Source organism: Euprymna scolopes, chromosome 24 (genome assembly GCF_053919585.1).
Source record: "Euprymna scolopes isolate OS-2025 chromosome 24, ASM5391958v1, whole genome shotgun sequence".
Taxonomy (NCBI): Eukaryota; Metazoa; Mollusca; class Cephalopoda; order Sepiida; family Sepiolidae; genus Euprymna; species Euprymna scolopes.
This window is the reverse complement of record NC_136505.1, coordinates 11903618-11921117: the sequence shown is the minus strand read 5'-3', so window position 1 is coordinate 11921117 and position 17500 is coordinate 11903618. Positions and strand designations below refer to the sequence as shown.

The following is a 17500-nucleotide window of genomic DNA, read 5'->3' as shown; positions in this document are numbered from 1 at the left end:
TATATATATATATATATATATATATTCCATGTCCAGTCGAACAATATATATATATAAATTTGTATTCCTGTCTGTTTGCTTGTCTGTTTGTTCACAAGTTGATTAATATATACAAAAATTCATTACTTTATCATATTATTCATTCCCATATATACTATGATTATTGCAAAATATAAGATTAAAGAGGTGACGTCATGTGCATATTACATTAAGGAAAATCGACTTTATTAAATAGCAGTGTATTAGTTATTGTTTATAGTGAGAGAATTATTTTAAGTGTTCTATTCAAGTTAATTCTTTAAATTTGATTTATATTGATAACATATTTAATTTAATTTATTTTTAACGACATCGATTTTTTTATAAATCGGTTTCAATTAGTTCTCTCTTGGGCACGAACGTTGTTCTTTTTGTTTTTGTTTTCTTTTTCGGCAGATATTAAAACTAAAAAGTTTCAAGCATTATTTTTGGAATTAGTTTAAATAAAATAATTTCCGTGATTTCGCAATTAACGTTGTGGTCCAGTGGATTTTTATTTTAAAATAAACAAACAATTCAACTACGATTCTTTATTTAAAAAAAAAAAAAAAGCTTTCATTTACGTTTTTTTACCAGTTTTTTTTTTCCTCACATTTTTTTGAGATCGTAACTATTTTTTTTTTTCTTTTAATAACGCAATAAGTCATAACTCATCATTTTTATAGCATAAACATTCGGTTAACACAAATTCTACTTTGGTATTTTTGAAACTAAATTGTTTACAGTTTGTTTTTGTTGCAACAGATCATAATTACAAATCGTTCTAGACTGAGGTAGCAAAAAAGAAATTCGCTTAAACTGAAATATGGTCATAAAAAGGTGCTCAATATCCGGAGAATAGCTTCTCTTCATATCCCTTTTGCTGAAATATTTGGTGGAGATTCACATAAGATATTTTTGGAAGTATCAAATCTGCTTGAGTTTTTTAGAAGTTATATCACTGACTGATATACAAAGTTGCATAGCCGCAGCCAAAGTCGCCTTATAGAGAGTGTCGTCAATCATGACCAACAGAAACATTAAAATAGACACCAAATTCAGAATACTCCGAAGGTATGTATGGTCTGTTCTTTTCAATGGTTATGAGTGCTGGACAATCACCAACAGCAAGAGAAAAAGACTAGAGGCAACTGAAACTTGGTTCTTGAAGAAAATGTTGGAGATATCCCGGACAGAGAAAAACAGGAGGTATTAGAAATGGCAAACACGTAATAAGAAGAGTACGAAAAAGACAAATGAGATTCGTGGGTCATGTCTACAGAAAAAGCAGAATAGAACAGATTAGTTTGACGGGAAAGCTCATGAGTAGAAGAAGCAGAGGACGACAGTGAGAAACATAGACAGTCTGAATACATAAGCAACATCAAAAGTGATGAGCAACAATGAATTCATAAATGTCTTGAGAGAGAGAGATAAATGGAGAGCCATAGCTGTCAATACCTGTACCAAGCAGGACACCACTTGATGATGATGATGATGATGATAACACTGACTGACGACAGAATCCACATCCAAAACTGGACAATATCATATAAGCAAGAATTTCAAATCTTATTAAATAAATAAAAAAATTGAAAAAACTAAAAACTCATCCTTCTCTATAAAACGCACCACACCTTTCATGTCTTCTTCTGGTTTCCCCACATCGGTAGCAGAAAGAGCATATCTTTTGTTTCTTTCAGGTGAGGATACAAGCACTCGAAAATTCAAAGCAGTATTGGCTATTAAGGCAGCATGAAGTGATGATGATAGGCTTTGCTGCAGTGTTAATGAACAGAGTGGAATATTCCAGAAAAATTGGGAGATATAATAGGATCTGGTGAATACTGTAAATACAAAAAAAATCTGAATTTGAAGCTAGCTGTCACAAACAGCAAGATGGAGAGGCCCCATGTTTTGACAAGCTTCTGGGTCTGACCTTTACTTCTGATCTGAAATGGAACATGTAAATCAAATCTGTTGCCAAGGTCGCTAGGAAAATGGTGGAATCATTCTATCGCTCCAGTAGACATCTCACTACTCATGCAATTCTCAACCTATATAAGAACCAGGTATGGCCAAGGATGGAGTATTGTTGCCACATCTGGGCGGGAGCTGCTAGAAGCAGCTTATCCTGGCTTGACAGAGTTCAAAATAGAGTTTCGAAGAAATACTTTCCTTCTCATTAGAGGGTAGGGATTAGCAAAATGCAGGATCGGATTTTGCTTGCAAAAGTATTTAATGAAACCACAAGCAAGTCATAGATCTTACTTGGTAAAAAATAGTGAAGCAGAGGGAATAGGGGACAGAAAGAGGTGATTTCATGTGAATGGATAGTCTGGTGAAGGGTAAATAATCCAATAACTGCAAAATCTAAAAAAGTTGATTAAATTTACAAACTAAAATTGCCAAATAAAAGAGCGAAAAAATGTTGGATATGTAAAAAAATGTGCGGTTTGTTTTAATATATATTTTTTTGCATATCCAACATTTTTTCACTTTTTTTATTTGGCAATTTATAACTACAATAAATAGTGGTTTCACTTAATACCTTAACTAGCAAATTCTAGCATTGCTACAAATATAATTTGCTGATTTCTTTATGTCCTCTGATGAGAAGAATAACAAGAATAGCATTCTTTGAAACTCCGCGGAATAAGGACTTTGTAAATTGTTTTTTTAGAGTATTCAGTCGAACAATAAATTTTGATTGTAAAGTTCAACTCACAGTTTTAATTTCCTTTCTCTTCTAATACTACTCTCTATAGCGCATTGAGCTTTTTTATTCGGTTGGGATTAAATTTTCTATATATAAATACTGTTATTTATATTAGATTGAAGTTTACCATTGTGTATATCATTTGTTTTCATTAAAATAAATCCCTTTGATTTCATTAAAATAAATATATATATATATATATATATATATATATATATATATATATATAATTATAAAACTCAAATGACCTTGTAACGAGTAATATAACCCACTTTCCGGTTTACCACATCCGGTTGTGCATGCATGCATAAACATTAACCCATAACAAGTAAACAAATAACACAAATCGCTTCTTTTGCAGATTTTGACCTGTGCACTGAAATATTAACGTTATTATTTCGAAATTATTATTTAACATGGGAAGAGTGGGGGTGTTCTGCAACTATTCTTTATTACAACTATACTGTCGCTAAACAACTTTAACCCATTGACAAACATAAGAACAATTGTAGTAAAGCCAAGACTACTACTACTACTACTACTACTCTCTAGCCATCCTTTTTCCTTCCTTCCTTCCTTCTTTTTTATTTTTGTTTACATTTTTAGATACAAAATAGTTGTGCGAGAACGGTGAATTTGTTGACACATTTACTAATCTGTTTCAACATTAGTTTTATTTTATTTTATTTATTTAGGTTTTATTTTTTTTGATTCAGGTTTTATTAATTATTTTTTTTTAGATTTTAAGTTTCTATAACTTGGTTGAAGGATTCCAATATGGGTTTTTCATTCTTATATTTCTCATCGGTAGGTTCATATGCGTTTTTGCTGCTAAATGACTCGTTGGCGTTCGATTTATAAGAAAATCATGTTTCATTTTCGATTTTTGAGCGATTATTCGGAAAAATAGGTAACTTTACACGAATAGGGATAATGTTTTTTCATGTTTGAGTGATCCGTCCGTGATTTTTCATTTTAATATACTTTCATAGGAATGTTTCTGTTATGTCAAAAAAAAACTATTTTCTTTACGTCACAAGTGTCACGCTCATACACGAATTCCATAGCTAACATAACATACTGACCCAACGGGTCACGGGTAGTCTAGTATATATATATATATATATATATATATCAGAATATTGAGGTGAATGGGATCACAGATTATTGAATCCTGCGATAGCAAGCCTTACAAAATATTTTTGGACAGTAATATTTTTATACAAGACAATCCAAGCCAAAAAGGGAATAGCTCAATATACTAGATAGAGCAAAATAAAATTTATAGTTTTTTTATATTTAAATTTCATTCAGCAAAAAATATAATTTTTCAAAAAAAATTCATTATTTGAACAAAGAATACAATTCAAATTAATTTCCTTAACCCATCTAATGGTATTCGTGTTTAATGAAGCCAACCTTGTGTGATTCTACAGACTGGGCAGAAAAATTAGTTAGAATGTTCATCAACCACCAAAATGAAGAACAAGAATCCATTTATGTATGTGTATATAATATATATGTTTTGTGTGTGCATGTGTATATATATATATATATATATATATATATATATATATATATATATATAATATAAAGTTGAACGTCTGTGTGTGTGTCTGGTCATGAATAGGCTCCTATATGGTTGACTATTATAGAAAACTGATCACATATAATGATAGAAGATGTATCGAGACACAGCAATGGGTATGTTTGATCTGGCATAATGATGATTTATTAAAATTGTGGGGTCTGCGTACGCGCCTTGTTCACAAAGTATGGAAATAAAAAATTTAAAAATTAAAAAAAAAACGTTTACAAGTGTTTTTGATATAGATGTACATAATAATACTTTGACAAGTATGTTTTAACTTAAATAGGGATGGTATAATAAAATTGTGGAGTCTGCGTTCGCGCCTGGCCTCCATAGACTGGAAATAGGCACAAACTTTAATAAAGGTTTTTTCATATCTATCTGCATAAGTATACTTTGATAATTATGTTTCAGTTTGAAGAAATATGGTATCATAAAATTATGGGATGTTCGTTCATGCCTGACCTCCATAGAATGGAAATATGTCACAAAGTTTAACAAGGTTTTTAATATAGATCCACAGAATATTGTGATAAGTGTTTCAGTGTGAACAGGTATGGTATAATAAATTATGGGGTTTATCTGTTTTATTTTTACTTTCATCATATTTTGCTTTGATTTTGATATCCCCAAATTCGAAGCTATCTCTTTACAACCCTTCGTTTAATAACCTATCATACTTTCATAAATCAGAGTCCATTTTCTGTAGGCTGTTTTTGAACTCAGTCAACAACAGGTACTTTTGCTAGTATATATATATATATATAAACGTATATGGTAATTAAGCTAGACAGAATTTTTCATGTTTTATCCTCGTAGCCTGATGAATCCTAACAAGGATGATATGCAGAAAATTCTGTGTAGCTTAATTGCCATATATATTTTCAAAACTTACTACCTAGCTCTATTTATGTATTGAGTATTATCAAAGTAAATACTGAAAATATTTACAGAAAACTTTTTGTAGATACATATAATAATAATAATAATGTGTGTGCGTCTGTGTTGAAAGTATAACAATTATCACTCACTTTTGATCCTGTTCTGAGTGCTGTGCAAGCATAAAGCATTTCATGTCTGGCTTTCCAAAGTTTATTTCTTTCCACTGGATCCTTGGCCCAAATAAAATCTGATCCACCATTACTTTGAACAATCTCCTCTGAAAGATTAAGTTTAGAAAAAGAAAAAAAATCAAATATAAATACACAGTGAAAAAAAAAAAAAAAAAAAAATACATCCCACTTTTTTCTTTTTTTTTTTTTCTTTTTACATTGCTCTAATTCCATGCCATTCCAATGGACTCTTATGCGTGAACTACCACACAAATTCTATAATTCCACAAATTACTATTTCTCCAAATTCTATTCGACTAATCTTCTTCCTCCATCACTCTCATATCTATTACTTTCTATTCCATTCTCCTAAAAATTTGTCTCTTGTATAAAAAGGTGTCTCTTGTATAAAAATGTGTCTCTTGTATAAAAAGGTATCATGTAACGTTTGAATGTAACGTTGTCGTTACATTCAAACAAGAGGAAAGAAAGAAACAAAAATCCGGGTTGGCATTTTTCTCTTTCTTAACAAAACGTTTTACAATTTTGTTATTTTCGGTACAACTTAAAAAAAAGTCTCTCTCTGCCACATGTTCATTTTACCTGGCTCATGTTTCACCTTCCTCTGACCGCATACCAGTCACAGTCGGCAAATTCTAGTCTTCGCTTTTATATGTCCATTTCCTTTGACTTTCTTTCTCTCCGACGTCACATTAGCATTTTTCTTCTTTTCCCCCTTTTCTTCCCGCACTCACTTCCTAATTTGCATATGCATGTTTTTCAGCTACTGCTGCTGCGAATCTCTTTGCAATCCAGCCATCTTTCGCTGCTGCTGATAATTTCCCACACGCTCATATGCACTATGCTATAATCAGACATAACATCTCAGTTTAACTTTGACAAAGTTTCTCTTAATAAACAAAGCAAAATATTAATAATTTTTTTAATGTGATTTTTGCCTATTTTTTTGTTTTTTCACTTTTTTCTGTCTTGTGTTATTCTTATATGGATCTTATTCTTCTCAAATGTTGAAAAAAAATTTTTGTCATAATTCTAAACCCAACATCAAGCAATGTTGTTTAAAGTAGAAATTCAAGTCATCACTTGATTAAAAAATTCCTCCACTGACCAGGATTTAGCAAATAAATATAGTTTTACTGTTTATACCAATTTGCACCATTCATCCCGTTAGCAGAACAGATGCTATTGCTGCTGCTGCTAATGAAGATGATGACTGTGTTGATAATTCTGTATTGCTGACAGCATTCAGGTAATCCCTGCTCATCAGTTTAAGCAACATCGGATTCCCATCAGTATTTGGCAACCTCTTCCCATTACCTGAAGCAACTTCTGATTCCTGTCAACATCTAAGAAATCTCAGCCTATTAGCCTGAAGTATCTTAAATATTTCTTGTGACATTATCTATATATATAAAAGCGAAAATGTGCGTGTGTATGTATGTTTGCTTTTTGTGTATATCTACAAGAGGCTTTTTTCGTCGGCCTTCTCGCTCAACTCGCTTCTTCTTAAAACTTTTTATATCACGTCTAAATGATAATATCTACGACTTAAGAACGGGGGCCGCGTGTGTATTTAATTTGCCCGACTTTCATGTGCTATTTTTTCCAGATATTTTGATCGTCGCATGTTTCTTTTGCTTTTCAGTATAAAACAAGCAAAAACTGGCTTGCAGCTGCGTCATGTTTCAAGGTCAAAGATCATGCGACTTAAGTTTCTCGCACCTGTTAATTTCCTTTTATAAACGTTAAATTAAGATGCTTTTCATTCTTCTTCTCGCGTGGCCGAGATAGTTAGGTCCCAGGGTTTTTTTTTCCATTTCGTTTCTACCTCCACGTCAAAGGTTCGGGGTTCAAGCCTACTTTCCTACTAAAACATTTTTTTCTTTTACACCTCCAAACACCCGGCCAACGTTTTTTTTTTAAAAAAGGGTTGTTTTGATTACCCCCCTCACTCCACACACACACACCTACAAACACCCGGGCCATGCCGGCTATCCTCCCCCTCCGTTAGTCATCTATAAATATTAAAGCGAAAATGTGTGTATGTATGTATATTCACTTTTTGTGTATGTCTGTAAAAGGCTTTTTTCGCTGGACTTCTCGATCGAGTCATTCCTTCTTAAAACTTTTTATATCACGTCTAAATCATAATATGTAAGAGTTATGAACAGGGGGTCACCTGTCTATTTAATTTGCTCAACTTTGAAAAGATAAATATTCAACATTTTCCGATCGCCGCATGTGCATTAAGCTTTTTCGTATAATAAAAGCGAAAATAATTCTGGTGGCATTTTTCCGGTCGTGATCGCCGGAAATGTCCGAAAGCAATCAGCTTTGATCAATGTGGAGTTTCTCCTTATATCAGACAATTGCTATTCAATTTGGACAATCCCCTTTTTATGGGGAGCTGGTTTTCCCCCTTGGGGAAACAAAAGAAAAAAAAAAAAAATCCTGCCCCGCAGTAAATAAAATACTGCTCCGCAGTCAAAGTTGACCTCATTAAGTACGGGCACTTGCCAAGTTTTAATACTTAAATAAATTCAAACATGTTTCCGTTACTATTTCGTGGGGGCCCAGTGGTTAACGTCGCATGTTTTTTTTTTCACTTGAATTTCCAACTTTGACTCAAGGGTTCGGGTTCGATCCTTTATACTTACCTATCAAAACTTTTTTTTATTTTACCCACCCCCCCGAGACAAACACCCGGGTGTTTTGATTTACCTAAAACCACACATACCTCCAAACACCCGGGCAACGCCGGGTACCCCCCCCCCCCGCTAGTCTATAATATAAATCTCACCTGGCTGTTTAAATGTATGTATGTATGTCTGCCTAAAACTTTTGACAGTAGCGACGGATTTTTACAAGATTGGTATAATTCCTTCACCCTCAACCGGGCACTTTTTTACAGAAAGGGGTCGCTTTTTTTGCTGATATTTTCGAAAGTCATCCCTTCTTTTCGATTATCTAGCCTTAATTTAAACCTATATCACTTCCGGTTTGGCGATGGGCACAACAGCAAAGACGTCACATTTTTATTTTTATGTTCTTTTCCTCCTTCGTGGTATGGGTTCGAGCCTGCTTGCCTACTACCACTTTTTTTTTTTGGCTGCACACACCTCCAAACACCCAGGCAACGCCGGGCATCTAGGCTAGTTTGATATAAAAAGTAAAAGAGTTTCAATTACAACTTTCAGTATTGTGGCATAATTTGGAGATAAAAAAATAAAACAGATTCAGTGATGAAAATTATATGGAATCAAAATATCAACCTAAAAAGATATTTTCTAAAATAAATTTTCAACTTTTTTAAATTTAATAATTCATTATTTACTTTTCATTGTGATTTTATGAAGCAATTTTTTTTATTATTTAACAAATTAAATTAGTGTATCAAACAGTAAGCTAACTTTCTTTTTTTTAACTTTAGATGGAACATGTACATCAAATCTGTTGCCAATGTCGCTGGAAAAATGGTGGAATCATTCTACTGTTCCAGTAGATATCTCACTAATGATGCAAGTCTCTACCTGCATAAGAGCCAAGTATGTCCAAAGATGGAGTACTGTTGACACATCTGGGCAGGAGCTGCTAGAAGCATCTTATTCTACCTTGACAGAGTTCAAAATAGACTTCATAGCCTAGTGGGGATGCCCTTTTCTCTTCCCTGCAACCTCGTTCCCACAGAAGAGACGCTGTGAGCCTGTCTCTGCTTTGTCCTTATTTTCATGCCAAGTGCTCATCTGAGCTGCAATCTATGGTTTTCCCCCCCCACCAGACTTTCATGAAAAACACTCGTCTAGCTGAAATTACTATCAATAATTCACCCCCTCCCCTTCCCAGGTTTTTATCTCTGCTTAAATCTAAATATAAATTCCATGAAGAATGCTTTTTTCTTAGAACTGCATGCTTGTGGAACTCTCTTTCATTCGCCTGCTTTCCAGCTGATTACAATATGGTTATCTTCAAGTCCAATGTAAACAAGTTCTTGATGAGCAGTCCCTTTAAGTAATCCAATTTAACAAATTTCCACTACTAACGATTACTATCATATTGTCCCATTGACTACTGTGCACTCTTTAACCCTTATCCTCAAGTTGCCTCCGGGCCTTGATAAGTGGTAACTCCTTTGTAAAAAATAAAAATTAACCCTGCGTTATTCTTTTTTTTGTTTTATTTAAAATACTCATTTTTTATGATAGGTGGGCTGCAAAAATATAAGTAAACTTAATAGTGTGCTGCCATCTAGAAAAGGTTGGGAGCCACTGCCTTAGGGCATTAAACACTTATAATTGAACAATTATAAGTGAAACACATAACAATATTAATTATTAAAAAAAAAAAGTTATAATAATTTGTACCAATACCTAACACTAATCACAGCCCATATTTCAGAAATTAATTTAACAAATATGCGTACCAGTCAGCCTTCAAAACACAACTCCTTTTCCACTAAACATAATGCTTCAAGCAAACTACAACATTCTCATCAAAGTAAACAATACTTTTTAGAATTAAAAGTGAGAATTTAAAAAAGAAACCTGAATAAAACTTAAGAGAATATATCCCTTTTAATTTAAAAAATATATATATTTGTTTAATTTATAAGCCATATCAAAGAATTCTCCTGACAAAAAAAAAAAAAATCGGTAATTCATTTTAGTAAATAGCATTATTAAGTTAAATTCCATATAATCGCTATGAATGCAAGTTGTGAGTAAATACACTATATTTTTATTTCAAATAATATTGTAAGAAATATTTCTGATACTTCAAACTGACAGGCAGAAATTGTACAAATGCTGACAGGGATCAAAGGTTGCTGAAAGCGATTAGCGGAGATTATCCATATATGGTAATAGAGAATCATCAGCAGCTGTGATGCCCATCAGCATAAGTAACAAAATCTCCACACTTATATAAAAATCACTTTATACAAGTTCCTTACTCATAGGTTCCGAAACAGCTGAGCCAATCTTTTGCAAATATGTCTGGCAGTGTTCTTAAATATGTCTGGCAGCGTTCTTAAATATGTCTGGCAGTGTTCTTAAATATGTCTGGCAGTGTTCTTAAATATGTTTGGTACAGAAATTCATCCAATAAGTATCGAAAATCAAAAAAAGAAAAAAAAGAAAAACCGGTTTTCATCAAACAGAAATGGAATAATGTCGTTTCCTCTAGAGCAACAATTTTATCATTCCACCCTGTAGTACACATTTCTTAAGATGTCCTATTTACAGCTCATAGTTTTATTGTTCTCTGCTTTTCTTCACTAGTTATAGATATCAAAGTCAGGCATATTTACTTTACATCGCCCATGCATCTCTCTATAAATTGTTTGCCCTTGTAATACATGTTTATTTTGATTGTGCGTTAAACAGAAGATCAACAACTGACACATAGAAAAGCGATGATCAGAGAATAAAAATCAGCGACCGTGCATGTATATATAAAAGAGACTTTATTTGATTTATCTGGTTTCTTGATCGCTCACAGGCAAGAGTACACATTCAAACAGGTCCTGGATATGACCTAAAACTATATCCGATGGTGAGGCCCCCAGCTTGTCGGCCTTGGGGAGTGTGGAGCCACCCTTTAATTGCCATTGCTCCCAGGTCCACTCTGACCTGGAGTGGTAGTACTTGTTAGGGTCAAAACTATGGGTTAAATAGAATTCGACTTAAAAAACAAATATACTCCATTAAAATATTGTTCCTCAAAATCACTAGATTCGGCATTAAATAACCTGAAAAAGGTTGATATGCCGTAAAATAAAAACAACCAACCAACCAACATTCGAACATCTGGCAACATGAACCATCACCGATAACATCAAACGGAAAGGTCACAGTGTTCGATGACAAAAACATACAGGTCGGTAGATACATAAAAGACAAGGCCATTAAACCAGACATTGTAATATGGAACAAGCCGGAAGAACTGCCCTCATTATTGATGGTACAGTCTCAAATCACGATGGCCTTAATAGAGTTGAACGGGAAAAATTAACAAAATATCAGGAGCCAAAAAATGATTTAAAAATAACATGGTCCCTAAAAGAAATACATCTTATACCAGCTGTGATAGGAGCAACTAATGAAAAAAAATCTTCATAAATACTTAGAAGCAATCCTTGGAAGACCAAGCTGTAATGAAATACAGCTAGCAGCCATAAAGGGAACAACGTCTATACTTAAAAGAGCCCTCGGATATAAATTCCAATCGTAATGAAATCAAGTGTTAGTCCCCGGAGGAGTTAGCTCCCTTGATCTCTTAAAACTAACCCAACTAAAAAAATCTTTTAAAAAGTAGAAAAGTATACCTTTACATGAACAACAATGTGCAAACAGTTTGTGTAACGCTTAAAATGTTACACAAGCAGAATCGTAATAATTCAACTAAAAAGATTTTGTAAAACTTTTAAAGTTTAAAATTCTCTGAATCTCCAAATTTTCTGAAACAACACAGCAATTTACCAAAAGTCATGAGCCACGATGAATCTGTTTTGGTATGCTCTACAGTTCGGCATATAAGCAAGAAATTATTTGAATCTTGCATTTTAGGTTTTCGGCACATCTTTGGTGCTTATTGCAGATAACAATTCATAGATTTAACGCAGTGACTTTGTACTTACCGACAACTTTCACTTGTTCATCAAGAGCGGAGGCAGCACCATGGAATTCGAGAAATAATGTGGGGGCCACTTGTAAAGATAATTTGCTGTATTTGTTGCAGGCATCGATCATCACATCATCCATGAATTCTGTCAAAGAGTTCAAAGGTAAAAAAAAAGAAAGAGAATCATAAGAAGTAATTATATCCAGATGAAAATATACAGGCTATGTCATTATCTAGATGAAATCTACCCAGATGAAAATAACTATTCTTTCTAGATGCAAGTCCATACGTTATCCAAATAAAACTATGTACGTTGTCTAGATGAAAATGCATAAGTTGTCCAGATGAAAATGCATAAGTTGTCCAGATGAAAATGCATAAACTGTCCAGATGAAAATGCATAAACTGTCCAGATGAAAATGCATAAACTGTCCAGATGAAAATGCATAAACTGTCGAGATGAAAATGCATAAACTGTCCAGATGAAAATGCATAAACTGTCCAGATGAAAATGCATAAACTGTCCAGATAAAAATGCATAAACTGTCCAGATAAAAATGCATAAGCTGTTCAGATAAAAATGCATAAGCCGTCAAGATAAAAATGCACCAATTCAAGTTCTGACAACAGGACCATTGCCAGCACTCTCAAAATGCATCGCTGGATTGCCACGAATAATAGGGATATGCCCAGACGGATGAAAACAATGTTTCCGGCCATGGTTATGGTTTTTGGTGTGGTTTCAAGCAAGGGCCACATCATGCCACCTCACATCTTCGAAATCGGTTTAAAAGTCAACACTTAAGTGGACCTGGAGGTGCTGAAGAGTGTGGTGATCCCTGATGCAATCAAGTACCTGCTGGCAGATCCTGGGTATGACGGAACGACTCGGCGTCGGCTCACAAGTTCAAAAAGACCCAAGTTTGGCTTCAAAAGCTGTACTACAACTTTGTACTTTTCTCTCACTGGCCCATCTCTTCCCCAGACCTGAACCCGCTAGAGTACTACGTTTGGTCATACGGCAAGAACAGCAGCAACATGACCTCTCACAACACAAAGCCAGTCTGATTGCCGTCATCCACTGAACTCCCACCGGTGATTGTGAAAAAGGCATTCTCCCAGTTCCGAACCCGTATTGAAGCAGTGATTGAGGCTGAAGGCGGCTACATTGAATAGATGACGTCTCAACTACATAATCAAGTTACCTGAATTGATTTTTTCAATAAAAGTTTTAAAATAAAGCTGTAGTGTTGTTTTCTTTAGGGTGACAATTTTAGAATCCACCCTGTACATCATTTTACGGTCATGTCAGATCACCCACTGAAATCAATCATATTACCAAGGTAGGTCAATTTATTGACTCTTTCAACTCCTACAACAATTTCTCTTTCCATGGTAATGAAATTTCCATAGGTGCTGCAAATTAAATTAGCTGCATCTGTTACGCATGGCATCAGCAGGTTTGTGCACTTTTAGTGACACCATTTATTGCATGTTCTGCACTTGAGGTTCAAGTAAATTTTCCAGCTTACAAGATGTTGCATGGATATTTGCCGTGTGGAACAGACTCCCTCTTTAGTGTCAAATATCATATGCTTTATTTTTGTAATATTAATCCTGAAGCCCCTTTCAAATGTTGATTTACACCTGTTAAAAGCTGTACTTACTTTTGTTGCATTGGGTGCACTGACAACAGCATCATCTGCATACAAAATTTTCCACGGAGAATCACATTTGCAGATTTTTGTCAACTTATCGAGGACAATTATAAATGAGAATCATTTTCATCGTTTTACTTGCCAGAGAAAGAGTGACTAAGATAGGGAAATAATTTCATATTTTTGTGTTGGATTTTTCTGTTTCGTTATCTTCTGTTTCTTCCTCTTCTACAATGGCAGTCACCAACGAAGTAACTGGGGATCTGCCCAACTCAGAAACCAAAACTCTCTACACTCAGAAATTTACTGCTTTATGCCCCATGGCCTATGCTTATACAAATGAGTACAGGCCTCGCTTTTGGTCCAGTCGCACATGCACAGTGTCATTTCTATATCCGCCGCTATGATGTTTGTCTTACTACGCATGGTCTACAATTCAGCAACAATATTGAATCAAAGAGTAGAAATTTGTTTTTGTTTTGTTTTTTTTCTTAAATTAATTTCTTCATTGATTACATGAAAAATTTTCTTGTTTCTCATGAGAAAATTGAACTGCATTTCTGGGATGTACAGAAAGAGTGTTTATTGTGTCCTTTTCGATTTTCCTGCATCATGAATGCAGGAATAACATCACTCTTATTTCTATTGAGAATGTGCAGTTAAAATATTTTGTTTCAAACATAACCTTTTTGTAAAACAGAATGAGATAACTATAATAACTTCCATCCATGTTTATAAACTTGTAAAAAAGAATTATTTGTCATCGGTTTGGCGCTAATGGAGTGCGATACAATTATGCAAGGGAGATAACTAACATCAACTAAGAAAAAATAAGCATTTTTTTTTTTCTTTTTTTGTGCAAGAGATCATTTGGGACACTAAAAAATTGATTAATGAAACAATTATAAGTAAAAAAAAGACCTCGTCTTCACAAGAGCATAGTCCCAGAAACTGCCGAAGCAGTTTATGAAAAGAAAATACACCAAGTAAAAAATCATATCCTTTTGGAACTGAAAAATAATTTGCAATCATTGTATTATTATTAATAATAATGAATTGCTGAGATATACGTATCAAGTGATATGAAAACAGAGCTCCAAAAAGGCATGTTTTTTTAGCCCTAAAAATCCCAGAGCAATGCGAACCAGAATTTTGTCAGGGTCACCCATACTGAATTTATATTAGGAACAATGGCCTCCACATTTTCGCCAAGTTTCAGGAAAATCTAATGGATGGATAGATCAAACACTATAGGGCAAAAAGTATCATTTTGGGCCATTTAAGGACGCCGAATCTCAGTGTAAATGGATAACGGTGCAATTTCAGGCTTTAACACATGTATATTTGAGTTGCCCATCATGAAAAACCACTATACAGTCCGACATATCAAGTTTTTGTTGATTAATATGAAAAAAGAGCTACAAAAAGGATGTTTTTAGCACAGAAAGTCCTCGGGGACGTGAACCAGAATTTTGCCAGAGTCACTCATACTGGATTTATATCAAGAATAATGGGCCCCACATTTTGGCCAAGTTTCAGAAAAATCTAATGGATGGATCAAAAGTTATTAGGCAAAACGCGTCATTTTGGGCCATTTGAGGACATTTTTTATCCATTTTAAGCCCCTGGGGACGCAACAGGAATTTTCGCAAAAAAAAAAAAAAATCTTTTTACAGTGCACATCTATTTAATGAAATACAATTTGTGGCAAAATTTAGAAAAAACTAATGGACGGTTATCTGGCAATCGTCTGGACTAACAGATGCACAGACACTACTGAAAACATAGGTCCCTCTCCGATAAATCGGGGGACCAAAAAAGTGTCATGTCGAAATTAATATGAATTTCAAAAGTTACAAAAAATAATCCTGTAGAAAAATAATTACAGCCAAAAATAAAACTTATCGAATTCTAGAGTTTTATCATATGTTTAATGTGGAAGAGTTCTTTACAACCAATTCTGTATCACAAACTGACTTATCTCCCTTGCGTTCAATTAAAATCCATCATTTCAAAATCCAAATGTGGGACTGCTAGTATGCAGGATCTTTTTTTATAAAAACTAGATCTAGCATACTTTTTATTGGATCATTTTTCGTAATTTTTTAAATTTATCCTAATTTCGACATGATACATAAGTACTAGTGCAAAATATAAACATTTTGACCCCCTCCCTTTACTTAAAAATTCACCAAAAATCAGAATATTAACCAATTTTAATGAAATTTTCTGTATTTATCAAATGATGATCACAGAATATAATGAACCCATTATTTTGAGGTGAATCTTAGTGGAAATGTACTATTTATTTTCCAAACAATTTTTACAATGAATTTAATTAACTCCAAAATTTAGCTGAACTAGTCAGTTGCCGTGAAAACATTTTTCATTATAACTTTTTCTTTTTTCAAGTGTAAAAATATTTTTTTACCTGTTTGGAAATCAACTTTAGGCTTTAATCTGTCAAATACAATCAAAAAGTAATTGTAAACCTTAAAAAAATATGATAAACCAGCTTTCAAAATTATGTCCCCTATCAGTTTTCTGCCATTCATGCACATACCTAAAATATACAGAGTTTTTACCAGTAATGCATTTTTTTTTTTTTTCAAATTTCACTATTCTGCATAAGCACTGTTTTTTTTTTGTTTTGTTTTTTTTTGGGGGGGGAGGATAGGGGATTCTTTCCCGTACATCTTAATGCATATTTATAAAATAATAAATTCCGATTATACAGAATTACATTTTTACCTTGTTTGCACAATATTGATGGCAATGTATGGGAGATAACTCCATTTTATTTGTTTTTACAAAACCAGACAAAAACGATTCCAACTGGAATGAAGACATGGTCAACAATATAATCCTTAGTAATCCAAGAACGTCTTAACTGACATATCGTTTTGATTCATGATTTTAAAAATGATTAATGAATTCGTGAAAATATTAAATTCCAATGAAAAAGTTTTTTACCTAACTTTAATTACAATAAAAAAAGAAACAACACCAAGAAAGAAGTTGTTAATTTCTTAATTTAATAAAAATATTTTTCTGATTGAATTAGAAAAATAAAAATTGTAGCTTTTTCAAAATTGTCTTTTTGTCAGGCTTTTAGAATTGTCTCCTCTTGCACATTCCATTTCGCAAAAGTGCCAAATTCTTTTAGATATGTTCCACTCTTTAATAGAGAATTATATATATGTTTTATTGAGCACTATTTTATCAAATCGAAGTTTCATTGAATTAACATCTAGGTAATCAATGCAATACAATCATTCTTTATATCGTTAGAGAATTAAGGAAAAAAATGATCAACTTTAGCATTAATGCAACATTCCAACTTCCAGCCTTGAATACTCTTCAATTGTTTACTATGTATGCCTGCCGATATGGCATTTATAGGCACTTTATTTCCTTCAATTCTTGTGTTAATTGCTGGTGGCCTTGAGCTAGGATGGTAGCCTACAAAGTTAACATTGACTTTGTGACTAGGTTCTAATCTCCCACTAATAGTAATTGTCACTTCCTACACTGATGATTGCATAAGCGTGAAACACTGGTGTTTTTACATATAAAAATAACTGTTGACATCTTTTTTTAAATATATATATATATATATATATATATATATATATATATATATATATATATAATTATAAAACTCAAATGACCTTGTAATGAGTGATGTAACCCACTTTCCGGTTTACGACATCCGGTTGCGCATGCGTGCATAAACATTAACCCAAAACAACGTAAACAAATAAACACAAATCGCTTCTTTTGCAGATTTTGACCTGTGCACTGAAATATTAACGTTATTATT

At 33.3% G+C, this 17500-nt stretch overlaps 1 protein-coding gene across 1 annotated transcript in view; it reads right to left on the bottom strand.

Annotated features, from left to right (window-relative positions):
• LOC145246594 (D-lactate dehydrogenase, mitochondrial-like) overlaps window positions 1-17500 on the bottom strand; it is a 129532-nt gene that overhangs the window by 38397 nt on the left and 73635 nt on the right. Inside the window, exons 8-9 of the mRNA XM_080108254.1 lie at window positions 12036-12164; window positions 5360-5487 (exon numbers count right to left, since the gene is read on the bottom strand). Coding sequence (XP_079964380.1) covers window positions 5360-5487; window positions 12036-12164 — 257 coding nt within the window. The remainder of the gene's footprint in view (window positions 1-5359; window positions 5488-12035; window positions 12165-17500) is intronic.